Below are 27,130 nucleotides of genomic sequence, written 5' to 3'. Positions count from 1 at the left end.
CCCCACCAAGTACTAAACAAAATCCCAATAACAAATGAACAGCAAACTCCAATGACTCAATATAATGTCAGAACAACAACAATGAAAAGCCTAGACTTTTTGCAGTTAAGAGAAGTGTATTCGGTCACTTAAGAAAGACTTAGACACAACAAGGTGAATGTACCTAATGCCACTGAACTGTCCACTTAAAAAATGGTAGCCATGGAATATTGTATATTGTGTACATGTTACCATAATTTAGAATCCATGCATACTACTTAGGAAAGGCTGCATAACAATGCTCTACTGTCAGATGGGTGGAGCCCGTACAAGAGTGCCCTCCATCCCTGAGTGACAACCCCCCCTATCGTGCAAGAGCACTTTCTCTGTTGTGTCCCCATGGACCTTTGTCTATTTGCAGAATGCCTTTTTCACTGATTCAGCACTTCTCAATGTTTGGCTCAAAGAAGATAAGAAGCCATGTTGCTAAAATTCAAAATAGAGAAAATATATCAACCTCTGTCCTTGTCATCTCCTTCCTCCCTGGCAATGGCTTCATACCCCAGCTTGCCACTAGAATGCTGATTGGTGCCCTGTGCCATTGTCCCAACCCCAGCATAGCCTCCAGTGCCACGTTCCACAGTTGGTCACCGGGCAGATTGTGCAGAACGGTGTCTTCATTCCTCCTCATGGTCCTGCCTCACGTGGAACGGGTACAAGATAAATGCTTGGAGAATGGATCCACCAGGAGCTAAGGATGTAGAGATGGTTTTGACATCCCTCCAGCATTTGAGCTAGAAAGTTTACAGCACTTCCCCTGATAACACTGGAATCCTATGACTCATAATTTTCATTAACTTTTTATTTCACTTATTAGCACCAATTTGTACTGGTTTGTGGTGTATAATGTGCTTGAATACTCTCTGACTGTTTCCTTGAGATTAGTCTGGAACTTAGATACTTTGCTGTTAAATAGGCCCTTTTCCTTAGCTGTATTAATCCAAGTGACTGTATAGAGTATGTATTTGCAATTAAAGGACAGTGAAAAAAAGGCTGAGAAGTAGGAAGTGCATTATTTTTCTATCAAATATGTCTGCAATTATTTCAAAATTAAAGGTTTTTAAAATTCAAGAAAAAAAAAAAAAGTAGACCCTTTCCTATTGGCTCAGTGGATAGAGCATTGGCCTGGCATGCAGAAATCCAAGATTTGATTCCCAGGCAGGGTACATATGAGAAGCGACCATCTGCTTCTCTCCTCCTCCCTCTTTCTCTGTCTCCCTCTCCCCCCTCACAGCCAGTGGCTCGAATGTCAGCCCAGGCACTGAGTGTCAGCTTCAGGTGCTAAAAATAGCTCAGTTGATATGAGCATCAGCCCAAGACAGGGATTGCCAAGGGTATCCTAGTCAGGGTGCATGCGGGAATCTGCCTCACAATCTCCCCTCCTCTTAAAAAAAAAGAAAGAGAAAAGTAGACTATAAATTTCAACAATATTCTCAGTTTACCTAGGTGCCAATTCCTCCTCATCTAGAATACTAATCCAAAAATGGATGCGGGTGACTTTCCATTGGAGCTACAGGTGGAAAAGATCAATACGTTGAGATTGTCTCCAAACTGGATCTCACGCTTTCAGCTTCCCAATGACAAATTATAATTTTAAGATGAGTAAATATGCTAAGAGTGAACCACCTGAACCGCACATGTCAATGTTAACTGGTATGTGCACCGTGATGCAGAGTAGACCTGATATCATTACACAACGCAACATTTACGCAGGGATTCTGTGTGCTGAGCACTCACGTCAAACTGAACGAAGAAAGCTACTCACTTCACATTTCACTTCTCTGTCTCCTGTACTTTTGAAATCGTGAAAGACACGTGTCTGTTGCCCTGGCTGGCCAGTGGTAAAGCCCTATACAACTTGCATGTGTCTTCTGCACCCTGTGTGATAGCTGGACAGAGCAGCCCTGCACACATACGGCCGCGTGTTACTGACCCACGTCACAGCTGACCACCCATGCAAATGTCAGCCAGTCATCGGACCTGTGGAGTCTGTTTCTCCTTGTCCATAGAATGGGATTACTGTGAGAAATACAGGATTTTAAATAAGCGGCATCACAATATACACAATTAATGCAAGTGTACACACACTATTCATTCACAACACATTTCTGGACTAAGTATGGTATTTCTGACTGGCTTTTCATAAAACTTGTACCAAGTGACACACCTCTTCGCCAACTCTGCGGAATATGATGTACTTTTATTTTGTTATAAGAAAACACAAGGTCCCTCCACACCACCTCCCTAAGAGCTTTCTCGCTCTGCTCTGATACCTAGAACGGTCTCCTACCCTGTTCACTAGACAAGTGCTGCTACCAGTCGACCTCAGATCCTTGACAAATTCCTCACTCACCTCTAGTGCATTTCATTTACCATGGCTGCATTTTTTGTTATTATTTTTTATTGAGATATAATTCACATGCCATAAAAATCCATTTTTAAAAAGTGTACAGTTCAGCCATTTTTTTTTGTGCATTCACAAGATTGTAGAACCATCACCACCATTTAATTTCAAAACATTTGCATTATCTCAAAAATAAACCTAGATAAGAACCTAATAGCAGTCACTCCTGTCTCCCCACCCCCAAGCTCCTGGCTACCGCTAATCTACTTTCTGTCTCTACAGAGTAGCCAATTCTAGACATTCTATATAAATGGAATCACGCAATCTGTGCCCTTGGGCATCTGATTTCTTTCACTCGGCATAGTTTTTATGGTTCATCTGTGTTGTGGCATGTGTCAGTATTTGACTTTTTTACAGCGGAATACTATACCACTGTGTAGATATACCACCTTCTGTTTATTCGTTCGGCAGTTGATGGACATTGAAGTTGTTTCCACTTTGGAGTTATTATGGAGAATGCTGCCATGAAGTCTTATGTGCAAGTTTTTGTGTGGACACATGCTGTCAGTTCTTGTGGGTATACACTTAGGAGTGGAATTGCTGGATCATGGGGTAACTCTACGTTTAACATTTTAAAAAACCATTAGACGGCTTCCAAAGTAGTTGCAGCATTTAACATTTCCACCAGCTTCGTATGAGATCCAATTTTTCTACATCCTCGCCAACAATACCTGTTACCATCTTTTTTATTTTATCTACCCTAGAGGGTGTGAGGTGATATCTCTTTGTAGTTTTGGTTTGTATTTCCCTAATGACTAAAGATGTGAGCATCTTTTCATGTTATTATTGATGATCTGTCTTTTTTGGAGAAATCTCCATTCAAATCCTTTGTTCATTTTTAATTGGGTTATTTTTCTCTTCGTTCTTGAGTTGCAATAGTTCTTTATAGATTCTAGATGCCAATCCCTTATCAGATGTGATTTGCAAATATTTTCTCCCATTATGTGGTTGTCTTTTCACTTTCTTGATAGTGCCCTTTGAAGCACAAAATTTTTATTTGGATGAGGGTTAATTTATCTATTTTTCCTTTTGTTTCTTGTGCTTTTGGTATCACATCTAAGAAACCATTGTCTAATCCAAGGTCACAAAAATTTACCCCTATGTGATTCTATGAGTTTTACGTTTTAGCTCTTACATTTAGGTCTTTAATCCATTTTGATTTAATTTTGATATATGATGCGAGAAGGAGTCGAACTTCATTCATTTACATGTTACTATTCACTTGTCTCAGCACCATCTGTTAAAAGGACAATTCTCCATTGGCCTTAGGACTCTTGTCAAGAAAATCAATTGAACATAAATGTATGGATTTATTTCTGGTCTCTCCATTCTATTCCATTGATCTATACTGTCAAAGAAATAAATTCTAAACCTAAAGAAAGGTTTAAAGGTTTAAAGTGTTGATCGTTAGCCCCAGAAACAAAATCTCAAAGGATTGAGAAAATGCCGCAGAGAAGGGCAGTTTTTCAGATAATTTCATGCATTAGAACCAAAGTAGGAGGCATAAGGAGGGGGGGTACATGAAACCCACTGGTGGTCGATTAAGGTGATGGGGAAAAGTAAAGTGGGTAAATCTTTAGGATTAGATAAAAGGTAAAATGGAAAAATACATACCTCTTTCCTATCGGTGGGTGCAGGAGAGGGAACATCTAACACGCGTTGTGTAGAGAGGTATGTGGAAAAATGATAAAATAAAGAATGTTGGGGTCATTTCATCCCAGTGCCTGGGTGTTTACTTTGAGAAGCTCAGAGAAGAGATTATCCTCACATTTTCAGTATGTTGTGCTCAATGCACGAAAATGGTGGCCAGCGCGTCTTAAGGTCAAGATCAACTCTATATGATAACAGAGTTAGGACGTGACTCTCTATTATGACCTGCTCAGTTAGGCATTTTTTATTATCAGAACATCTTGTGTGGTTACTGTTATTTATTGGGCTAGTCACTGGGTCTGCCAGATCGCCCCCCTTTGTTCACAATAAATCAGTATGTAGGCCAGTGTTGTATCATCTTGAAATTGGAAAGTGTGAATCTTCAGACTTTGTTCTTCTTCTTCTTTCAATGCTTATTTTACTGATTTTGGAGAGAGAAGAAGGTAGAGGGGGAAACAGAGATACAGGGATATCTGTTCCTGTTTGTGCCCTGACCAGGAATCAGACCACAACTTCTGAGATTCCAGATGATGCTCTAACCAACTGAGCTATCCAGCCAGGACTAACTTTGTTCTTCTCAATCAAGATTTGGATATTCTGGATATAGTTGCATTTTTAAATTATTTGACTGGTTTGTTTGTTTGTTCAGTTAATTTCTGATGTCCTCACCAGAATATAAACTCCAGAAAGAAAGAGGCCACACCTGTTCTTTAAACCCCAAGTGTGTCCTCAGCACCTGTGCACTACCTGATACATAATATAAACTCAGTGTAATCTATTGAATAAATGAATAAGTAAGTGAATATTCAATTTTTTTATAATGACAAATATTGGAAACGTTTTTTGAATGTTCAAAATATACAATGATAATACACTAATGGGACAGAATATTATGGAACCATTAAACTATGTCTTCCAAAAACATCTAATGATTTGGAGAATCATTGAGCTTGTTCTGAGTTTTGCATAAGTGAAAATAATAAATAAAAAATATCATGGAAATTTTAATTAAAGTTATCAGGGAAGATTGTGCTTACAAGTGATTTTAATTATCTTCTTTAGGCTTTTCTCTATATTCTACACATAATTAGTATGTATTGCTTTCATAAAAGAAAAGTAAACATTATAAACTGAAAGTATCCATATTTAGTCATGCACAGCCTTCTGGATTGGCAGTAACAGTTGATGATTCTCTCTCTAGGATTTTGTTAGTGGAGACAATCCTTAGTGTCCTGAATAGCTTTAAATTCAGGAGTGTGAAGTACACTATACACAAGCTCCAGCCTGAGTCTTTTCTCTGGCTGGGTGAACGGTCACTCAACCACCTATGAGAGCCCAAGACTGAGGGTGCGCTCTGAACATCTCCTCTTTCATCCAAATCCCCAATGGTGACCAGTGCACCTGGGCACGTGTAATGAATGGCTTCTGCCCAACCATCAAGCAGAGTTCAAGTGTTGTCAACGTACAGAATGTGTGGCAATTATCATGACCTGTGGTGGCACAGTGGATAGAGTGTCAACCTGGAACACTGAGGTCACCGGTTCAAAACCCTAGGCTTGCCTGGTCAAGGCACATATGGGAGTTGATGCTTTCTGCTCTTCTCCTCCTTCTCTCTTTCTCTCTCTTTTCTCTCTAAAATGAATAAATAAAATCTTAAAAAAAAAAAAAACAAGAAGGCCCTGGCAGGTTGGCTCAGTGGTAGAACGTCGGCCTGGCGTGCAGAAGTCCAGGGTTCGATTCCCGGCCAGGGCACACAGGAGAAGCGCCCATCTGCTTCTCCACCCCTCCCCCTTTCCTTCCTCTCTGTCTCTCTCTTCCCCTCCCGCAGCCAAGGCTCCATTGGAGCAAGGATAGCCCGGGCGCTGGGGATGGCTCCTTGGCCTCTGCCCCAGGCGTTAGAGTGGCTCTGATCGAGGCAGAGCAACGCCCCGGAGGGGCAGAGCATCGCCCCCTGGTGGGCAGAGTGTCACCCCTGGTGGGCGTGCCGGGTGGATCCCGGTCGGCGCATGCGGGAGTCTGTCTGACTGTCTTTCCCCGTTTTCAGCTTCAGAAAAATACAAAAAAAAAAGAAAAAAGATTGTGTGGCAATTACAAATTCAACTGCCCCATAGCTTTTAGGTGTGAAACATCCTTTAGCATTGCGGAAGTCAGCCAGGGCCTGACCCTCTTCCCCAGTCCACCACTCAGGAGCCTCTTCTCACCATTTTCCTCAACCAGGCCTGTTCTCCGGTGTATGTAACATGGTACGTGTCATTCTATCTGGTATTGCTATTAAATAATTTGAGGCTCCAAGAGGACTTCATTCAGTGAGGCTAACGTAAACATTATTTGTTATGAGTGTTTATATATGTATATTTGAGAAAAAGAAAATTCTAGATTTTACCCACTAATGTGCCTAATTTATTTAAATATGATTTTGTATCATTCAAGTTATAGCATTATAAAGTTTCCTCTAAAAACAGATGCATCTACCCTGGTAACAGGGTAAAAAACTTTTTTAAAATTTAAAAATTAAATAAAAATAGCCTGAACTTATTAAAAAGTTACTAATCACACTAGAGCCGTGATGGCGAACCTTTTTATAAAAACTGCTCACTTTTGCAGTGCTGATCAAGCTGGTCCCTCCTGCCCACTAGTGGGTGGTCCAGCTTTCATGGTGGGCGGTAGCAAAGCAACCAAACGGTGTCGCGATTGGCCCACCATGAAAGCTAGAATGCCCACTAGTGGGCGGGAGGGACCAGGTTGACCAGCACTGCAAAAGTGGGCGTTTTTTATAAAAAGGTTCGCCATCATGGCACTAGAGGAATGGGCCATATTAAATAGCACTAATTTGGCCAATATTACTAGTTATTTTCATTTACCAGGCCATGGTTATAAAGCAACCAATGATTGCAGAACAGTGGATACCAAGTTTGGAGGGTATGACTGGTTGGCACATACAGAAGCTTGGCACTGCCTGAGACTCTTGGTCAAGAGCTTGCTGGGCATGATGTGTGTACATGTGCTCACTGAGCTGAACACGTAAGGTTGCACGGTATACGGTGCACTCAGTTAAAAAAGCATAAAACCGCATTGCTTTTGTATTTAATGCTCATCTTTTTCTGATAAAAAAAAAGTATGTTTCTTATACAAAAATTTTGAAAATAAAAATATCAAAAAATTAAAACCATCTATAATCAACTCACCAGAATAACCTGGTCTCATGAAGTCCTATAACATTGCATCTTCCCTTCACAGGCTTACGAGGTATCTCTGCAAACTTGATTAATACACGTGAACTTTAACACTGACTCCGGAAGCTGTGGCCACTTAGACACCATGTACCCTCAAAAGGGTCTGTTCCCAACATCTGTGCTACCCCCTCTAAAAAAGCTTCAAATCTAGTTCCTGGTGATTACTTTATCATGAAAAGGAGCATGCTGTTCCTGCTGCAGCTCCAAAACTCATACTCACCTTTGTGACACCACGAATGGCACCTCACCATCATGTGTCCCGGAACGGACTCATAAGAGTTATGACACAGAGTTGGAGTCACAGTCTTGTGATATGGCAATACTCATTCTTGAATAAATCAAATGAATAAGCAATCTTTTTGACTGGAGATGGAGGCTGGCCCTGACTCATGGAGTGTTGGAGAGGTGAGCTCTGGGTTCAACAATGGGGCGCAGATGGTACCAAGAGCAAGCCTCCAAGAGCGAGCCTCCAGGAGGTGGTCTTCCGCCTGCCAGCCACTGTGCCAATCACCTTGCAAATGTTGAGTCACTTCACTCCTTCTGATGACTTTATAAAGATGGTGTCATAGGCACCCCCATTTTGTACAAGGGACCTGACATTCAGATGCACCTCCACAGAGCAGGCATCACTCAGGGGAAGTGAAGGTTAAGAGTAAAGTTGGCCCTGGCCAGTTGGCAAAGCGGTAGAGCATTGGCCTGGCATGTGGATGTCTCAGGTTTGGTTCCCTGCCAGGGCACACAGGAGAAGCACCCATCTGCTTCCCCACCCTTCTCCCTCTCCTTTTTCTCTATCTCTCTCTTCCCTTCCTGCACCCAAGGCTCCATTGGAACAAAACTGTCCTGGGCACTGAGGATGGCTCTATGTCAGAGGCCTCGGGCACTAAAATGGCTCTGGTTGCAACAGAGCCATGGCCCCAGATGGGCAGAGCATCGCCCCCTGGTGGGCTTACTGGGTGGATCCCAGTTGGGCACATGTGAGAATCTGTCTCTCTGCCTCCCCACTTCTCACTTCAAAAAAATATAAAAACATACAAAAAAAAAAGAGTGAAGTCAAGGTTTCTATGTGTCCAAAGAACCTGCTGTGCCTGCTTTGAAGAGTGGAGACAGAAATGTGTTTTCCATGAAGTAAGCACAAAAGGCTGTAAGGAGGGGACGCCACGAGTCTCACAGGAATAAATGCTTTGGATGTCGAAAGAGATGACCACCCACTTTCAGTTTCCTACTTCCTTTGTAAGATTTTTCTTTTCAACTCCAGTACAGAAAAGAAATTAGCCATTTGGTTACATTGGCCAAGGTGACAATTCTCTCTTAACTTTTCATCTCACAGAAATGAAATTTTACTGATACAAATACTGTACATGCTTTCATGAAAAAAGCTAGGATGCTTTTGCAGACATTCGCCAGGGACATGTGTCAGCTGCCTCACTCATGGCTAGGAAGCTGAGTCAGAGAGAGGAAGGATGAATGGGTTTGGTTAAAAGCAGATTCCCATGCTTCATTTCATCTGAAAATCACAGTAACGCAATAGACCACCATCTGCCATTCAAAGTCAAAGGGAAAGAGGGAAGAACTGTTCCAGAAATACATATTGGTGTCACAGCTGAAGCTGTATTCCAGCTAACATGTGAATAAGGCCACAGTGACCTGCCCTAACCATTCTAATGTGTCACCATCTGCATTCTCATTCCCTCTCTGACACAAATTGGCTGCCTGGTCTTAGGAAATGCATTCTCTCCCCTTAAACACTGGTTCTCTTCATCTTTCCCTCAAAATAAACAGATTATTGGGCCCTGACCAGTTGACTCAGTGGTAGAGTGTTGGCCTGGTGTGTGGAAGTCTCGGGTTCAATTCCTGGTGTGGGCACACAGGAGAAGCGACCATCTGCTTCTCCTTCCATACTCCTCCCCCTCCTCTCTCTCTCTCTCTCTCTCTCTCTCCCCCTCCTGCAGCCATGGTTCAATTGGTTCAAGTGCATTTGCTCTGGGCACTAAGGATAAATCCATAGAGCCTCTGCCTCAGGCACTAAAAATAGCTCAGTTGCGATCATGGCCCCAGATGGACCCCAGATGGGTTGCCAGGTAGATCCCAGTCAAGGCACATACAAGAGCCTGTTTCCCTATCTCTCCTCCTCTCACTTGAAAAAGAAGAAAATAAAATAACAAAATTAAAAAATAAGCAGATTATTGGACAAGATGGAGCTAAGCTGGCCTCTCTGTGCAACAGAGCTCCTCACAAGCTTACTGCCTACAGCCCAGTCTCCGGGCCAGCCTCCTCTTTTCCTGGGGACTCACTGGGTTTGAGGGCCCAGTAACAATGCCAAGCCTACATGATTGGTCCACACTGTATGTGGATTATGGCTTTGCATTCCAGGCAGTGCCACAGCCCCTTTGCCCAGGGCCTGCCTCCTTCTTCTTACCCTTAAGAAGCAGCTGTCAGCCATGGTCTAGATTGTAACAACTGAGAATGGGGCCAGGCTGTCTCAGGAGCCTTGTGTAGCTACAGGGTATGTTGGGGTTACCCTGGTTTCATTTCTCCTGTTGGTGGTTTGTAGCTTCTTCCTTTTTTTATCTTTGTCAGTCTTGCTGGGTTTCTCCATTCTATTGATTTTTCCAAAGAATCTGATTTTTGTTTCATCTTTTTTTATTATTAATTTTTCTGTGTTTACTGTCATTGATTTCTGCTTTTGTCTTTGTTATTTCTCCCCTGCTACTTGCCTTGGGCTTATTTTGTTCTTTTTTAGTGTCTTGAGATAAACGCTTAAATTACTAGTTGGAGAACTTTTGTCTTTCCCTGAATAAGCATTTGGGGCTATACATTTCCCTCTCAGCATGGTTCTAGCTGCATCCCACATACAGGATGGGGCAAAAGTAGGTGTACAGTTAAACGTATGAAAATAAGACAATATCAGTATACAATAATACAAGAATAAACTCTGGGATTCATGTACTCACAACTGTAAACCTACTTTTGCCCCAGCCAGTATTTGATATGTTGTAGTTTCATTTTTCATTCCATTCTATGCATTTTTAAATTCATTTGAAATGTCTCCTTTGTCCTGTGAAATATTAATAAACATGTTGCTTAATTTCCAAGTACCTGGGGATTTCCTTGTTGTCTTCCCTTACTGTTTTATAATTCAGTACACTGTGGTCAGAGAACACTCGCTGTATAATTTTTATTACAGTTGACCCTCGAACAACACAGAGATCAGAGGCACCAATCCCACCCACACATTTGAAAATCTGTGTATAACTTTTGACTCCCCAAAAGCTTAATAGGTGACTGTTGACTAGAAAACCTTACCAATAACATAAATGGTCAATTACACATATTTTGTATGTTATGTGTATTACATATACTATTCTTACAATAAAGTAAGCTAGCAAAAAGAAGATGTTATTAAAATCATAAAGAAGAAGGACTACATTTACAGTATTTATTGGAAAAAATCCACACAGAAGTGGACCCACTCAACTCAAACACATGTTATTCAAAAGTCAAATGTATTTTAAATTTGGTTAGATTTGTTTTATGGCTCAAGATATGGTCTGTCTTGGTGGAAATTCCAAGGTAATAGAATGTTTATTCTTCTGTGGCTCAGTGGGGCAATCTTTGCATGTCTACTAGACCCTGTTGGCTATGTTCTCAGTTTTGTATATCCCTGTTGATCTGAGTGATATCCTATCCACTGCCCAGAGTAGATTGTTGATGTCTCCAACTACAACTGTGGCTATAGACAAGCATTTCTGAAATTGTTTCTGTTACCAGAGTGGGTTCACAGTACGCACACATTGCTTCATGCTCTTTTCACCCAACAGTGCCTCGTGAAAAATCTATTTCAGTCAGCTGTAATAGGATTTTTAATTCACCGTTTTATATAGCTGCCTATCACTGCATGGTGTGAATGCACCAGAACTTGTTCCATAATTCTACTGTGGGACATTCACTTTGGGTTATAGGATTGTTCCCAGTGATAATTCCACTGGCTGTCTCAGTTGCAGCTCTGAGTTTTGATGACAGAGGCTGATGGTTGGAAACTCACAGGAATGGAGAGACTTATAGTAGGCCATGGGTGGCGAAGGTGAGTCTACACTGAGCCTTTTGATAGGAAGAAGTGTGATTCTAAAAATCCTCAACAACACCACTTTGTAGACCATAACGAATGAGCCCTAAAGAAAATCCTACTATCCTTTCTTGGAAAAAAGAGCAGCAGTATTTTAGACAAAGACAAATTTATCTCTCAGTAGTGTAGGCATATGAACCAAAGCCCAAATTATTCTTAGGACAGGACAAAACTCTAAAAAGGGAATATACACCAACCCAGGCCAGAACTTCAGTTCTACCACGTTCTCTACATGGGCAGTCTCTCCCGTTGCAATTACAAACAGGGATGCAAACAGATAAGAGAATCCAGGAGAGAGTGAGATCAAGACTGTGGGCAGAGTGAGAAGCATTGAGCTTGGAGCGGAGAAGCCTAAGGAAAACACATCCCAGTCCTCTCTAGGACTGTTACCTGGTAAGGAAGGAGATCAGTCCTGCAAGCATCAGCCAGATGGAGCAAGCTCGTCGAATTCAATAAAGGGTCAGCTCTCGACTGGTTTCTCCATTAAATAGGAGCATTCTGACTTGGAGAGGCCACAGTGCATATTACTGACCAATGCAGCTAGCTGACGGCGCTTCCCTCTGACTGTGGCTGGTCCATAATGAAAGGCTTTCCCATGCCCACCTCCAGAGCCATCCCCCCTCTGATTCTCTGCATGGAACGTTCTATCTCCACCCAGCCAGACCTGAGCAGTCTTTCAGGGTCCAGAAAAAATTCCATTCCCCCAGGGAAGCCTTTCCTGATAATTCACCATGTGTCTCTCACTTTATTGAACATGATCTTGTATTTTCTTCTTTTTAAATGGAGCATCTTGTCCTGCTAAACTAGACTGCAAGTTCCTTCAGGGAAATTGCCCTGCCTCACTTTCAGGATCTTCTACAAGAAAAGGCATGTACTTGAGCCCTCAAAAAATACTCACTGATATATTTATTTCTCCATTCTTTGCCATAAGTCCATGTGCTTCAATTAGAGGTGGGGCATGAGAGAGAACTCAGGAAATTAGGTTTCTGTTTAGAAACGTCCTGGTGAAATTTGGCTATCTTACATTTAACTTAATAATGTTCATTCATGGCTCTCATCATAGTTGATTCTCTTACTGAATCTTTCCTGTAATTAGTTTGAAAGAGAAAGGGCAGAAAGAGACAGAATTCATGGATCTGCTAATGTTGCTTTTGATCTGTGGAACAGCCTGTGCAAACCTGGAGTGGGCTGTGTTGTGAACACCCATCACAGAAACAATTACAAAGGATCTCTTAAATACAGGGTTCAAAATGTGCCTTGTTGGAGTTAGATTCTTAGTCACCAACACCATATAAATAGGCCCACAGGTCACCCTGCTGACAAGTGTCCTATAGCCAACTTTATCCTTCCAGATTTATATCTTAAGGGTTTGTCACAAGCCCTTTCCCCAAGGATGTCTTAGGAAGGATGGTTGGCCACCTTTCCACAGTTCATGGCCTTATGTCACACACATGTAATCCCCTCTAAACTGGTGGCTCAGTGGATAGAGCATCAGCCCGGCATATGGATGTCCTGGGTTCGAACCCTTGTCAAGGCACACAGGAGAAGCGACATCTGCTTCTATCCCTCCTTCCCCCTTTTTTCTCTCTTCCCCTCTTGCAGCCAGTGGCTCAGTTGTTCCGAGTGCCAACCTCAGGTGCTAAAAATAGTTTGGTACTCCAGCATTGGCCCAAGACGGGGTTGCCAGATAGATCCTGATCGGGCACACGCGGGAGTCTGCCTCATTATCTCCCCTCCTCTCACCTACAAACAATAATAAATAATAATAAAGAGAATTATTTCCTTGAGAAGAGAAACCACTGATTTCATCTTGAGTTCTCAGGAGCCCCCATGGTGGGTGACTTGTAGGTTCCCACTTAGTATGAATTGAATTGATGAAAAGAAGGGGGGATCCACAGAGCCATGGGACCCAGAGGAGTGACCACTAACTCTACCCTCATGAGAGAGATGAGAGGGAACGCTCCCAGGTCTTGCGAGCTGACAGATTTTTATTCTGGGTAAAGATGGGGTGGAGAGAGGGGTCTAGGCTGGGGAGGGGGGAGGATTTGAGCTTAGACTAGAGACATAACTGGTTTTGGGGGAAACAGGTTGTTTCATGTAGTGGAGTACTGAGGATCGAGGGGCAAAGGATGAAGGGCTAACCATGAACATCTGTACCTCACAAGAACAAATTTGGATTGAACGTCAAAAGGAAAGCAAAGCAGCAGAGAATTTTTAACTAGAAAGGCAAGTTGTGCATTTTACAAAGACAAATGATTCACCACATTAACAGAAAATAAAAAGGTGAAAAATATGTATTTATCAAACTAGGTGCTGAAAAAAAAACCTTGAAAAGAAATTCAACAACTATCCTAGGTTGTTTTTTTTTTAATTTGGAAAATTAGAGTTGTAGAAACTGTTTCTTAACTTGTGAAAGTGTACATCATAGCAAATGTCTCCCTCAACGGTGAGCACAGAAGGCCTTACTCTGTAGCCATATATGAGATGAGACCTTCACCAAGAGAATGATCATTGTCTTCTAGGTCCCGCCAAAGCCTTAAGGAAGGGATTAATATTAGCCAAAACTTACTGTCCTCACAGGCAAAAATATTTGTCCCAGTGGAAAGACACCACATGCAGAAGATGTTCACAGCTTTTATTAACTGCCAGAAAGTGGAAATGATCTATACATCTACCGACAGGGAACTGTCCGGATAACTATTAGCACATCCATGTATTTGAATATTAAGCAAAGGCTGAAAGGAATATGGCAGAATTATAGATAATAATTTGAAAGATTTTCAAGGCATACGCAGTGAAAAGAGCAATCACCAATCAATAGAATGTTCTGCTTTGGGCAACAGAAGAGAAAAGGTAAAAGAAAAAAAGAAAAAGAAAAAGTATGTGTGTGGGAATCTGCAGCTGTAAATGGCAAAGAGTTGAGAATGATTCTCGCTGAGAGGAAGAAAATTAGACATCTTCAGAGGGGAGCTGAGGGGAAACTGTATCGAACTTTTCTGTCTGATTTAAAAAGAAGAGTCCTTCCCAAAGCAATCATCCAAAGACCAGTTGGTTTATTATAATCATCACGGCAAGAAATGATGAAAGCATGAATCGGAACAAAAGGAAGGGACAAGAAGAATGATTTGAAACACTGTTGATTAAAAGTCCGAGTTCGACGATGGAGCAGCTGGACTGGGTTCAGGGGCGGGCAGTGCTTTCAAGGATGGCTCTGCACTCTCGAACTTGGGAAGTGGATGACAGTGACACCACAAACTAAGGAGCATGAGCAGGTGCAGGTGGGGAAGGTCAGGGATTCACTCTGAGACATGCTTCACTTAAGGGGCCCACGAAAGACAGACAATAAGAGAGACAGATCTGGGCTCGGTGTAAGCCCCTGGCCACTGGTCCAAGCCACCATCATCCTTCCCAATTGTTTTCTGATTGTTTTTCATTCCTGCCTTTCAAACCTGTTCTCTGCACAGAAGATGAAATAACCTTTCAGAAAATGTCCAGTGGCTTCCCACTGCACTTCCCTGGCACTGGCCTCTCGCTTATGGCCTCACCCCCAGCAGGCTTCCCCCGACTCAACACACTTCAGCCACATGGGACTCAGCTCCTATCTACTCCTCCTAGAAGGGGCCCCAACACACATACTCATGCACTAACACATCTGTACACCTGTTCCACCCATCCTCCTGGATAGTTTCCACTCATTCGGGGCTCTATTTCGGCATCTCCTCAGAGAAGCCATCCCCAACTTCTGCCTCCCACCACCAGCAGTGTGGTGTGCAGTTTGCAGAAGAGTGGGATGCAAGCCTGTTTGATTCACCTCTGTCCCTATCTCTGGGCACAGGCCTACTCCATAAACTCAATCAACATTCACTGCAATAACTGATCAGCGTATGAAGAGGGATAAATGAATGAATAGAGGAGTGGCTTGGTAAGACTGTTCACAGGCAATCTATTGAGCAGAAGTGAGAAGAGCAGAGGGCTGCACCAAGGCCAAAGAGGGGGCCTCCCCAGGGCCGCTGCAGGGTCTGGGGGTGCTGGGGCCACAGCGCCCGGTGCTGTGGGAGGTTGAGCAGAGAGACACATAGAATGGGGTTAAGATTTTATAATGAGGGGGTCACAGAGGAGCCACCTCCAGACGCTGTCCACGGGGCAGGAGGAGCAGATCACTGCGTGCTGGCGTGAACACGGCGAGGACGTGAATGAGGAGGGAAGGGCACACCAGGGAAGCACGGGGTATGGAAGGGGGCCGCTCAGGTGCAAGAGACCAAGAAGGAGGTCTGCACACATAAATTATACATTTATTACAAAAATGTAATAAATACTTAAAACTCAACACTTCCTAATCACGGTATAACACTTTGCTATCATCTCCCTCTTGGAGTTAGGACTTGGCACAGCCCCCTCCAGGAAGCAGCAGGGCTCTTGTAAATCACAAGTCAGGATATTTTCTGTCCAAAGAGCCAGAGGTTAACTGTCCGCCAGCACATGCCAGCCGTGGGGTGAGAGTGGGAGCAATAGGACAGCAGCCGTGGGCAGCACGGAATATTAGAGCTTTTCTCCTCCCATGTGAATTAGCAAGACAGCCTGCAAACAAGGTTTTTATTTCCCCCAGGAGCTGCTACTTCCAGAGAGAAAACTACAGCTCACTTCTTTCGGTTACGCAGCCACCGTGGCCTCATGAACAACAACCCTTTAACCAGCAGGGCCTCCAATCAGAAGGACCGTCTGGATGTGTCCTGAAGGTGGGGGAGCTGAGCAGAACGAGCCAGAAGCCAAGGGTGAAAGTCACGAGGGAGAACCAGTATTCCTGGGCACCTCAGCTTCCGGCCGTCCCATGAGCATGAACAGAAGAGAGGAGCTCCTCAGAATGTAAGCTCAGGACACATTCAAATGTTCAACGGCACCTCCTCGGGCCTCCCAGGGTCTCCTGCCCACCTGACCACAGACATTTTATTCAAAGCCTGCTCACCGAGAAGGGCCCAGCCCTGGCTACCCCCATTATCTGTCATGTTTATGTGTTCCTTCCTCTCTAATTGGTTCAAGGTTGGCAACAGAAGCACACATCAAAATACTTATATTTAAAAAAATCCATGAGAAGGCCCTAGCCAATTGGCCCGTACATACAGCATCAGCCTGGCGTATGGACATCCTGGACTCGATCCATGGTCAGGGCACACATGAGAAGTGACCATCTGATTCTCTCCCCACTCTCTCCCCTTTCTCTCCCTCTTCCCCTCTCGCAGCCAGAGGCTCCAATGGTCAGTGCCGGCCTCAGGCACTGAGGATAGCTCAGTTGATCTGAGCATTGGCCTTAGACGGGGGTTGCTGGGTACATCCCAGTCAGGATGCATGCAGAAGTCTGTCTCTCTATCTCCCCTCCCCTCACTTAAAACATAAAATTTATGAGAACAAATCTTAAGTTGAGAAAATGGCAGCTATAAATTATTATTGTTGTTATTTACAAATTAGAAGAAAAAAAATCAAGGCTGCTCCCTTTCAGGAGTGATGCACCCTAGTCTAGAAGCATCTGCTTTCCCTCTGTCCCTGGCTGAGATTCTGTGTCACTGACACACAATGGCTAAATTTCCCACAAATAAGCTCGCTCCTACCTTGGTGATAACGTTAGGTGTGACATCTGATTCCTAGAGGCACATGAGCCTCCACTCTGAGCAAGTGTGCCCGCAGCCACATCCTTGCCAACAGCCTCACAAAGACCTGTTTCTCAGCTTTCCTCACGAGTAGAGGTCATAGCTCATCCCTCTCACACCCTAGGACCCTAGCTCATTGTCCACCCAAAGTAAACCCTAGAAAAATGCTTAAGGAAGTTTCAAGGTGTCTCCACCTGGTGCCCACAGGAACGGTAAGTCAATCTGAGACTTGCCCAGCCCAGGATTTCTTAACTTCTTATCCCTCATCTCCCTTATTACAGGGGTTCTGAATCCCCATATGTGTTTGGGGTCCACTAGTGGTCACTCTAGATAAGACCTCAAAAGCTTGTGTACATACTTGTGACGGTACATCTTACATATCAACTTGGCCGGGCTACAAGGTGCCCAGACATTTGACCAAGCACGATGATTCTGCGGGTTCACATTAGGGTGTTTTGGATGAGTTAAACCAGTAGACTGAGTAATTAGATTGCCCTCCCCAGTGTAGGTGGGCCTCATCCAATTAGTGGAAGGCCTGAATAGACCAAAAAGGAAGGCTGACCTTCTCCCAAGTAAGAGAATGCTTCCTGTCTGATGGCCTTCCATGTGGGATAATGGCTTTTCCCTGTTTACAGACTCAAACTGAAATCTTGGCTCTTCCTGGGTCTTGGACCTGCAGACTCTCCTGGCAGACCCTGGGGCTGAGCAGCCTCTATAACCATGTGAGCCAATACTTTATAACAAGTCTCCTTCTATGTAGATGTACATTCTATTGGTGAAGAACCTGGACTAACACACTAATGTTAAAAACAATTTGGGAGAACAACACCCAGTTCTGAAAAGATTGTCTTGTGAGCAGAGGCCCCACCTGGGCCGAGAGATAGGGTGCTCCAATGGAGACTGAGCAGGGGAGGCTCCCTCCCCATCACCTGGGCTGCCTTCAGAGTCCCTAGGAGCTCAGTGTCCTCATCTCTGTAGGAGAGAGCACAGAGGGTGCCCCACCTCCTCACAGCACCGCTGGGACCTCCGTGTGGAACGCAGGGACGTTTGCACATGCATCACGTTGCGTGTGCTCTGCCGTATTTGGAGCCCCTATGAAGCCAAATAGGCAACCTACTCATCAAATATTTGAGTTCTGTCTCAGCGCTGAGGTGGGAGGCCCCACTGAGCCCTGCATGATTTGGGGAGATAGGGCTGCAGGAGGGCCTGCTGATGGCCAGGAGCTGACACCTGCTGTGCTGGGTGCTGGGTGCTGGGTGCCTGTGGGCCCTTTAGAGCATCCTCACTATTTTTCATGTTGATGTGTTTGGTTATGCTGCATGTATGTTTAAAAAATGTCCGTAACTAACATTTACACTTTGTAAAGGAAGATTTGCTAAAGAGCTAAGTGAGTGACAGAGCAAGCACACAGGGCAGCAGAGCAAGACAAGGTAGACAGACAGTCACTGTTGGGGGTCATAGTGGGGGGGTACCTCTGATGTGGTCCCAACCTCCTGAGGCTGTTTCTCTCACTGTTCCCAACTTACGGAAACAATTCAGTGTCAGGGACAAATGCCTGTTCGCCCGCACACCCTCCCCCCAGGACACTGCGGACAGGCTCCTCTCCCGCTGAGCACGCTGTGGGGACACAGACGTAGCAGCAGCTCTCTGCTGGGGAAGCTGGGAGGGTCCAAACTGAGACCAGAGGGAGAGGGAACGAGAGGGGAGGTGCCAAGCTCTAGGGCAGGTGTCCCCAAACTACGGCCCCGCGGGCCGCATGCGGCCCTCTAAGGCCATTTATCCGGCCCCCTGCTGCACTTCTGGAAGGGGCACCTCTTTCATTGGTGGTCAGTGAGAGGAGCACTGTATGTGGTGGCCCTCCAATGGTCTGTGGGACAGTGAACTGGCCCCCTGTGTAAAAAGTCTGGGAACCCCTGCTCTAGGGGGTAAAGGTTCCTCAGGGTCCCACACGGCATGGGCAGTGGTCCCAAAGTTTGTGCAGGCTGTGTCCCTCTCCCGGACAGGTGACCTGTCATGGAGGGCATCTGGCTCCCCCACACATGCTGAGAGCAATCATGCTGTCCTTGCTTCAGCCCCAGAGCTGAGCACAGCTATTGCCCCCACTTCAGGGAAGCCGTCGGGGTCTGGGCTATGTATACCTCTGCAGAGCACCAGGTCGGGGGTCAGCTCTTCCTGAACAGAGCGAGGGCCATGTTGTGAGTTTTGCACGTTTTTGAAACAGAGGTTTCAACTTGGGCAAGTGGCATCAGCAGTGTTTAATATTAGCAAAGCAGAAAGCAATCGTATTGAACATCGGCTCGTAGTCTAGACTGCCAAATGATTAGATTGAATGGGACTTGATAAAGCAACAACTGGATGAAATCTTTGTTTCTTTTCCTGCTTATGCAGTAGACGGAAGTGAGGAAAGACCCTTCTGAGGGGCTTTCCCTTTAGCAAAAAAGCAGTTAGATGACACTCGAGGACGGCTCCCAATCTGAAGTGGGCAGCGTGACAACAATGAGCTCCGAGCATTTTTTTCTCAGAAAGCCTTGGTGCTGAGGGTGTCAAATATTTCAATACTACCAAGGGTATGTGGGACCCTGTGAGCAGAGGAGGCCCTGCTCCACCCCTCAGCTCTCCTTTCTCTCTCCAGCTTCTCGGTTACCTGACAGTTTCCTGCAGAAGCCTGGACCCCTGGCTGGAAACCCAGGGCATTGCCGGAAGGTGGTGGAGCTTGCTGGACAAGCTGTGTGGCAGCCAGGCCAGACAGAGCTCCGAATCCTAGGGTCAAAGACTCCACATGTACTAACTTACTGCCAGCTGCCCCTGGGCAGAGCGAGGGCCAGTCAGCCACAGGCCAGTGGGACGTGAGAAAATACCAGCAGGGAGGCTTCCACCCCCCGAGACCTGGTCGCTATTCGGGTGTCTCCTGGAGCCCAGGGTAGTCCTCCCTGGGGGAGAAATCACAGAGGGTGCTCCCTGTCCTCGCAGCACTGCTGGGACCCCAGAGCTGAAGGCAGGGGCATTGGAGCACACAAGAAAGCAGCCTCCGGTCCCCTCTTTCCAGGTACCTGCCACCTAGGCTTTCCATCACCAAAGCTTTGCTTAAATGGTGTTTATGATATCTTCCTCACAACTATGGCACATGTTCAACGACGACACAGAGCAGAGGGAGGGAGCCAGAGGGACTCTACAGGACCAGTGCCTCAGTAGCAGCGTAGCCCTCAGAGCCATTTTCCCTTAAATGTGAATATAAAAGAAGTGGGTGATATAATTAGCTATTTCTGGAAATATGATATTTACTATTTTCCAACTAGAAGGAAAATAGCCACTGTTCAGTCATCAAAAGTTGTCTACCTGTGTGTGTGCTGTGTCCTGGGTGTGTGTAGGGAGGGGTGTTCATGGGAGGAGTGTAGGGTTGTAGGGAGTGTGGTGTATGTGTATGTGTAATGTGTTATAGTGTGTGTGTGTGTGTGCATGTGGCATGTGTGGTGTGTAAGTTGTGTGTGTACAGGTGTATATGTTTGTGTGGTGTGTGTACTATGGGTATTTCATATGTGTATGTGTGTGTGTTTGTGTGGTGTGTATGTTTTATGCATGGTGTGGTGTGTATATGTTGTATATTTGAAGGTGTATATTTTTCTGTGGTGTGTGTGTATGTGGGCATTGTGGGCATGTCATATGTATATGTGTGTATATTTGTGTGGTGTGTGTTTTCATTATGTGGTATATGTGTGTTGTGTAGATGCTAGGTGTGGTTGTATATATGATCTTTCCAGATCAAATTAATAATTCTGTCTCATCATCTCAAAAAAAAATCTCACACTGTTTTTCAAACCATTTTGACAATATTTACGTGTAAGCTGTCCATATAATGAGGGTGTTCAAAAAAATTTTTTTAAATATCAATTCAGTTCTATTTCACATTAAGGAATAATTTTTTAATTTATAATTAAAGCACAATTTAATCAATCCCAGCATAATAGTATATTATTACTATTTCTGAAATAACTTTGCTGATGACAGTTTAGTGTAACCTCTGCTTCCGGTTACCAAAGGGATGTAGTGCTAAGAAAAGGAAGATTTAAGACATTTTAATGGGCACTGAGGCAAGTGTCTATAAAAACACCAATTAAGAAAAAATGTTAGAGTAAATGTGGTTTATAAAGACCATCTATAAACAGCAAAAGAACATGTATAAATAAATGAATCATTTATACCACCCTAAATAGCATCAGATTCACAAATGAAGAAACAAAATAATTTTTAAAGAGTTCTTGTAAAAACGCCTTTGTTCAAAAAGAAAAATGGTGCAGCCCACCAGGACACAGTGAAGTAGTTCTAGAATAGTTAAAGTCTCCTGGAACTAGCTCGTGGCTCACACTGCCAGTGACACAATGCACAGGGTGACTCTGAGGGAGCCATCGCCCAGGAGCTGGCTGACCTTGTCGCTACATGCTGATGGGGCACAGTGAGCCCATGAGCCTAGGAGGCACTGCTGCTTCTCACTCAGGCCTCCAGATTCTACCCTGGGCACTCGGGCCAGTCTTGCATGTGGTCACTTCTTATCCTGTTTTGAGCCTGTGCTGTGATGTGACGCAAGAAAGAGCCATTCTTTGAGGGACCCGCCAGAACTAACGGTCACCCACATGCAGCCCACATTGCCTCCCATCGGGCAGGGTCAAAGCTGAACCTGATGGCCATGTCCATCTTCAGACAGTGTCTTACTTCTGCCTGTGGCCATTCTTAAGAACTGACCCCCCCCCCCTTGCTGCCCAACTGTTCTTGTCTCTTTCCTAAACTGCTTACTCTGTGAACCTGTAAGTGTGCATGTGTGGTGAGTGTGTGTGTGTATGGTGAGTATGTGTGTGTGCATGTGTGTTGCACCTGGAAATTGCCTGTGAAACCTGCTAAAGACCAGCAGCGGCCCACGTGAGCCCTTGGGGTCTTAGCCAGCTTGGATGCTCAGGGAACAGAATTTGAAGGTAGGTAGAGCAAGCTCAACACTTTGTATTCCTATTAGTCTTTCAGGCCTCAATTTAAAATAGTTCCAAAATGAAATTGTAATGAAAATACCCCTTGTTCTTTGTTGCTGGATTAAGTCAAAGACTTATTTTCATGTCTTTCCCTTTCATGTCACCAAAAGAAAAAGCCAAGTGTCAGCTGTGGTGTTGGGGTGGGTACAAAGGTTTTGCACAGAAGCCCTTGAACAGCAGTACAATCCTGGAGGTTGTGTGTGTCCACCCTTCCTCATTCACATAACCCAACGCTGCTGTCGTCAGTCACAGACTCAGGGGCAACATGATGGGGGCTCCGAGCTTCGCCCTCTACTGCTGCTCAAGGACTTTGTCTGTTCTGAAATTTTGTATGCCTCATTGATTAAAATTACAACCTGCTGTTCAGATAGCTGGATGTTCCTAGATGATCCAATCCCACCAGACTTCTGCCTTTTGCAGTTTCCAGTGTCGTGCAATCAAATTAAATGGAAATATTTTTGAATAACAAACCTGCATTTCATACCCTTATACTGTCTGCAGGCAGGTATTCCTAGGAGAAGTGACATCTGTATGTACACAGGAACATGACTTTTCCAGGAAACTGGAAACCACTTAGGGGTTTCCCTTAATTTAGAAATAAATTTAAATCAAAGAGAATGATCATAAGTTCTTCCCCAAACCCTAAGCCTTTAGATTTTATGACTGATGTACAGTGATGTTAAAAGATGGTCCTTTTCTATCTACCAGAGATCTTTAAAAGCAAGGATAACAATAAAACTATTCACAAATCAGCATAAGGACCTAATTAAGATTTTGTTTATAGTTCTGTGATTTTTTTCAAAAACCAACATTCATTATTTTAAACTCAACATGGGCAATGTGGAAATGTATAGCCACAGAGGGCCCCATGGCCATGTGAATGACCATGTGCACGAGAAATTGTTCTTTAGTGTCCAGTCTTTACTGTGTGATTTCAAACTTCTCCGGGGCAATCTGAGCTTACGTTCACATGACGCTGTTGTTTAACGCTAAGGAGGGACCAGGTGACGGCTCAGGGTCCTTTCTAGCCACACTACACAGCCCAGGCAGCTGAAATCCTTTAGTTGAGGCAGACAAAGTGACCTTAAGCCCTAGCTCTCCACCTTCTAGAGTAGCTGCACTGGACTGTCATAGCCTTACACCAAAAGGATGGACCAGCAGGGCAGACTTGTTTTAGGGATTCATCACCATTCAGTCACAACTGACCTTTGGAACTGGACGTCTGCCTTCATTCTTCATAAAGCAAGAGCAAAGCAGTCAAATAATTTTTTTTAAAGAAAACTTCAAGGGCAAAAGGTTGAGAACTCCCCTTCATGTGAGAGCTACCTTCTTCATTAATTATAACAGGTATGGACAGCTTTGCCAAGGTGCGCTTTTTTTGAGATACCAACTATACTAACACTAGAAGTGATACATTTTGGAATCACTGCTTAACCTCAAAGTTGTCAGGGTTTTTGTTGTTGTTGCTGTTTGTTTCTTGCTTGGTTTTGTTTTTTTCTTTTTGTTTTTGGCTCTTGGTTATTTTAAAGAAGGAATACAAAGAGAATATTAATTTTCTCTTATAACAAATTCAGCCAGACGTGCAAATTTTATGCTGATCTACATCCCTTTTGTAAAAATAGGTTAACCAATTTTCAGGGCTAGATAAAGATAAATTAAAAGTAACCTTCAAAGCCCCTTTTTTTTTAACATGGATGACCACATGACCTGTTCAGTACTTTTTAGATAGTTCAAGATAATCCATGAAGTTCACTTTTACTTTTATTAGTTTGGTTCCAAAATGGCCCAGATACAACATTTTACCTGAGGATGTGACCTGTTGAGTTTTTAAACTGGACCTGTAGCCAGTCTGTATCCACCAGATGTCCTGCAGGTTTCTCGGTCAGTAACACTGTGGGGATAGCGTTCTCATTTCTTTTTAAAATAGAAAGTCATGTCTTGGGTGGCCAGACTGAAGTAATGCACCTCTGGTCCGTACCTCTGGTCCAGAGGCAAGCTGCCTGGCAGCAGGCCAGCTGATAACTCCCTGGTTCCTGAAGGCCAGACAGAAGAGTGGGGGGCAGGCCACCTGGCCGGTGCTGGGGACGTGTGACTTACGTATTACACAATACTTGCATAAGGGAGGAATTTTATAAACCACATCAGGAGAGACAGTATAACTCTTTGTGTTGGAGGGAAAAATCTTTTTCAGACTGTGCCACCCCACAACATAGCCCCTCCATTTGTTTAACTGGAAGGCTTGTTGCGGGGGGGAGGTTGGGGGGTCAGCCCCAAATTCTCCTCCTGCTGCTGAAAACTAAAACCTTAGGTATGGAATGAAAGGCAGACACCTTGCTGAGTAGGAAAGTGCAGTCTGTCTTATATAAAGCAAGACAGTGTTTGGCCTGCGCCAAATCCTTGCTATGGGGGAATGAACCTGGTCACCCCACTGCGAGGCAGAGGTAGCAGCAGCGTCCGTGGCACCACCGGCTTTTCCCCTTGCAGGGTTGCCCAGTGTTCCCCTGTGTGCTCACCAGTGTGCTCACTGTGTCCGGGGTAGGCCTGAAGCACAGTTAATGCCCAGGCCCAGGGGCCCAGCCCAGAGAAGCGGAATGGCGAGGGCATGCCAAAGAATCGGGGCCAAGGAAAACCAGGACAGAGTGAGGTCACCGTTTTATAAACCTTCTCCCCACGTATTCGCAGCAGGCGCGTTTGTGTTTGTTGCCCGGTCCCCGGTGCCAGGCGAGCTGACTGCGAAGGAGTGCGCACCTCCTGGCCTGCAGGGCGACCCTCGCATAGCGGACGCGCCAGCACCCGAGCTTTCCCACCCGGCGGCCCGCGCCCGCACCCACCTTGACGACGTAGGTGACTCCGGCTCCCAACACCTGGTCGCTGGCGGGGGGCGCGCGGGGCGGCGGCTCGTCTCCGGGCCGGCCCTTCATAGCGGCGCGCATGGCCGGGGCGCCGGGGCCGGGGGGCGCGCTGCCGTCCGGGGCGGCTAGGCTGGGCGCGCTGCAGCTGCCCGAGAGCCGCGTGCCCGCCCGCTCCCTGGCCGCCGACAGGCCGCGGAGGCCCGAGCTGGAGAGTTTCAGGTGGGACACCTTGTGGAGCAGGTGACCCAGGCTGCCCGAGCCATCGTCGGGCGCCCTGCGCAGCGCGTCTCCGGACACCAGGTATGGGGCCGCCGCCGGGGCCGCGCGCGCCGCCGAGACCTTGCCGCCGCCGCGGCTCACCGACAGATTGTGGAGGAGGTCATCGACCGATGTCACCGAGTCATTCCTGAAGCGGTTGTACTTGGTGCGTGGAAGCATGCCCCTCCGTGGGCTCGCCGCATCCGCCCGGGCGCTGCAGGTGCGGGCGCGGGCGCGGGGTGCCGCGCATAGCAGGCGAGCCGCGGTCCCCGGGGCTGACTCCGCGTCCGGGACAGCGGCCCGATCGCGGGTGCGGGTGAGGGTGCGGGTGCAGGCAAGGGCGCCGGCCTCCCGGCGCTAGCACCCCGGGCCACGGCGGCCGCGCAGCCCTGGCCCCGGACGCGGCAGCCGAGGGTGGCACACTCGCTTTGCAAAAGTCATAGTTGCCTCTGATGCGCGCCCAGCTGCTGCTCGGGGCTGCTTACAGCAAAAGCATGACTCACTCCGAGAGGAGACCCTTCTCAACAAAGGCTCGGTGAGCACTGCAAATCACTTCCTGTAGCAAAAGAGAGAGAGAGAGAGAGAGAGAGAGAGAGAGAGAGCCACATACACCCACTAACAGCACAGTGGAGCCAATCAATTTTCAAATTTCCTTTTTCTACCTTCCCAGACATTTCCTTCCAACCTTTGATTTTTTTCACTTTCCCGTCCTCCCCACTCAGCATTTGGTCCAGAAGGTAAGTCCAGTCCCTTCCCAGGATGGAAGGAACTTTCTGAAACCCACCATTCTATGCTAGGATTCTCCCTTTCCCCCCATCAGCCCATCTGCACGAACCTGCAAGTATCCGACAGAGATGCGATAAAATGTGACGAAGGCTTTTTAAGAATAAGATCTCTGGCGGGTCCTCATGGATTCTGATTTGGAAAGCAAGCAGAAACTGTTAAATAGGAAAAGAGAGAGAGAGAGAAATATGCACTCCCAGGTGAACATAAAATACACCAACTCCTTGGGTTTTTGTTTTTTCCTTTCAAATCAACAAAGCAGCCATGGCAAGTGTCTTTGTGGCAATGCAGTTTCTCAAGGAAAAAATTAATCTGCGCATGAACTTCTGCACAGAGCCAGGTAGAGTCTCCCCCTCCTCCACTAATTCACAGTGGTCTTTCTCTGCCAGAGTTAGGTTGAAAAGCTACTTTCCCCCCCCCCCCAAAAGAAGAGTGCTTCTTTGATGAATGTCAACAGGCTCCAGAAATCCATTCCAAAAACAGGGCTGGGGGGGGGGGGGCTGTGCTTGACGCTTTATTCCAACTGAATGTGTTCAAGCCCTGGAAAAATGCCTAAGAAACTGCCACAAATACATGTCAATGTCCCTTCAGTTGCGGCTTGCAGTCCTGCAGTAAGGGGGGGAATGCAGCTGCTCTCATTGCACACCAAATAAAGACGCAGGGGAAAATGCCTTCTTTTCAGGAGTCGGATGCAGACTGACAGAGAAGTGCCCAGGCTTCCCTCCTCTCGGGAGAACAGGGCATTGGCAGCCCCCGGAAGGGCTGCAGAGCTCAAAGCCACGACCCCTGTCACTGTGGACTCCGCTGTCTCCCTCAAGCATTGCAATAGGCTGCCCAACACAATGGCCAACTCCCTGGCCAAGTTTCTTCCAGCTACCTCTGTGCAAGCAAATGAATTTACCTCTAACACGTTACCAAGTCACCCTGAGTCTTCTCACACTAATGACTAGACATGTGGCACAAGAGGCACCAAGCCTTACAGAGCTCTAGGGACCAGCTGTAACCAGTACCACCCAGAGCAGGCCAGCTGCTGGTCGCAGGAGCACAGGGGAGCAGCGGCTACCAGCCCAGGGCGCAGGCCTGGCAGGACAGGCGCCTGGCTCTCATCTCTTCCCTTTCCCTTGCTCGCAT

The 27,130-nt window shown here is 45.8% G+C and overlaps 1 protein-coding gene across 2 annotated transcripts in view; it reads right to left on the bottom strand.

Annotated features, from left to right (window-relative positions):
• SHC3 (SHC adaptor protein 3) overlaps positions 1-25,763 on the bottom strand; it is a 138,658-nt gene extending 112,895 nt beyond the window's left edge. For both annotated transcript variants that reach the window (XM_066368451.1, XM_066368452.1), the window contains exon 1: positions 24,938-25,763. In XM_066368451.1, the coding sequence (XP_066224548.1) occupies positions 24,938-25,396 (459 nt within the window). In that variant the 5' untranslated portion in view covers positions 25,397-25,763. The remainder of the gene's footprint in view (positions 1-24,937) is intronic.
• Positions 25,764-27,130: the final 1,367 nt, after the last annotated feature.

The sequence above is a fragment of the Saccopteryx leptura genome, chromosome 2, assembly GCF_036850995.1.
Source record: "Saccopteryx leptura isolate mSacLep1 chromosome 2, mSacLep1_pri_phased_curated, whole genome shotgun sequence".
NCBI lineage: Eukaryota > Metazoa > Chordata > Mammalia > Chiroptera > Emballonuridae > Saccopteryx > Saccopteryx leptura.
Note: the sequence above shows the minus strand (reverse complement) of the source record. Positions and strands in the feature narration are given on the sequence as shown.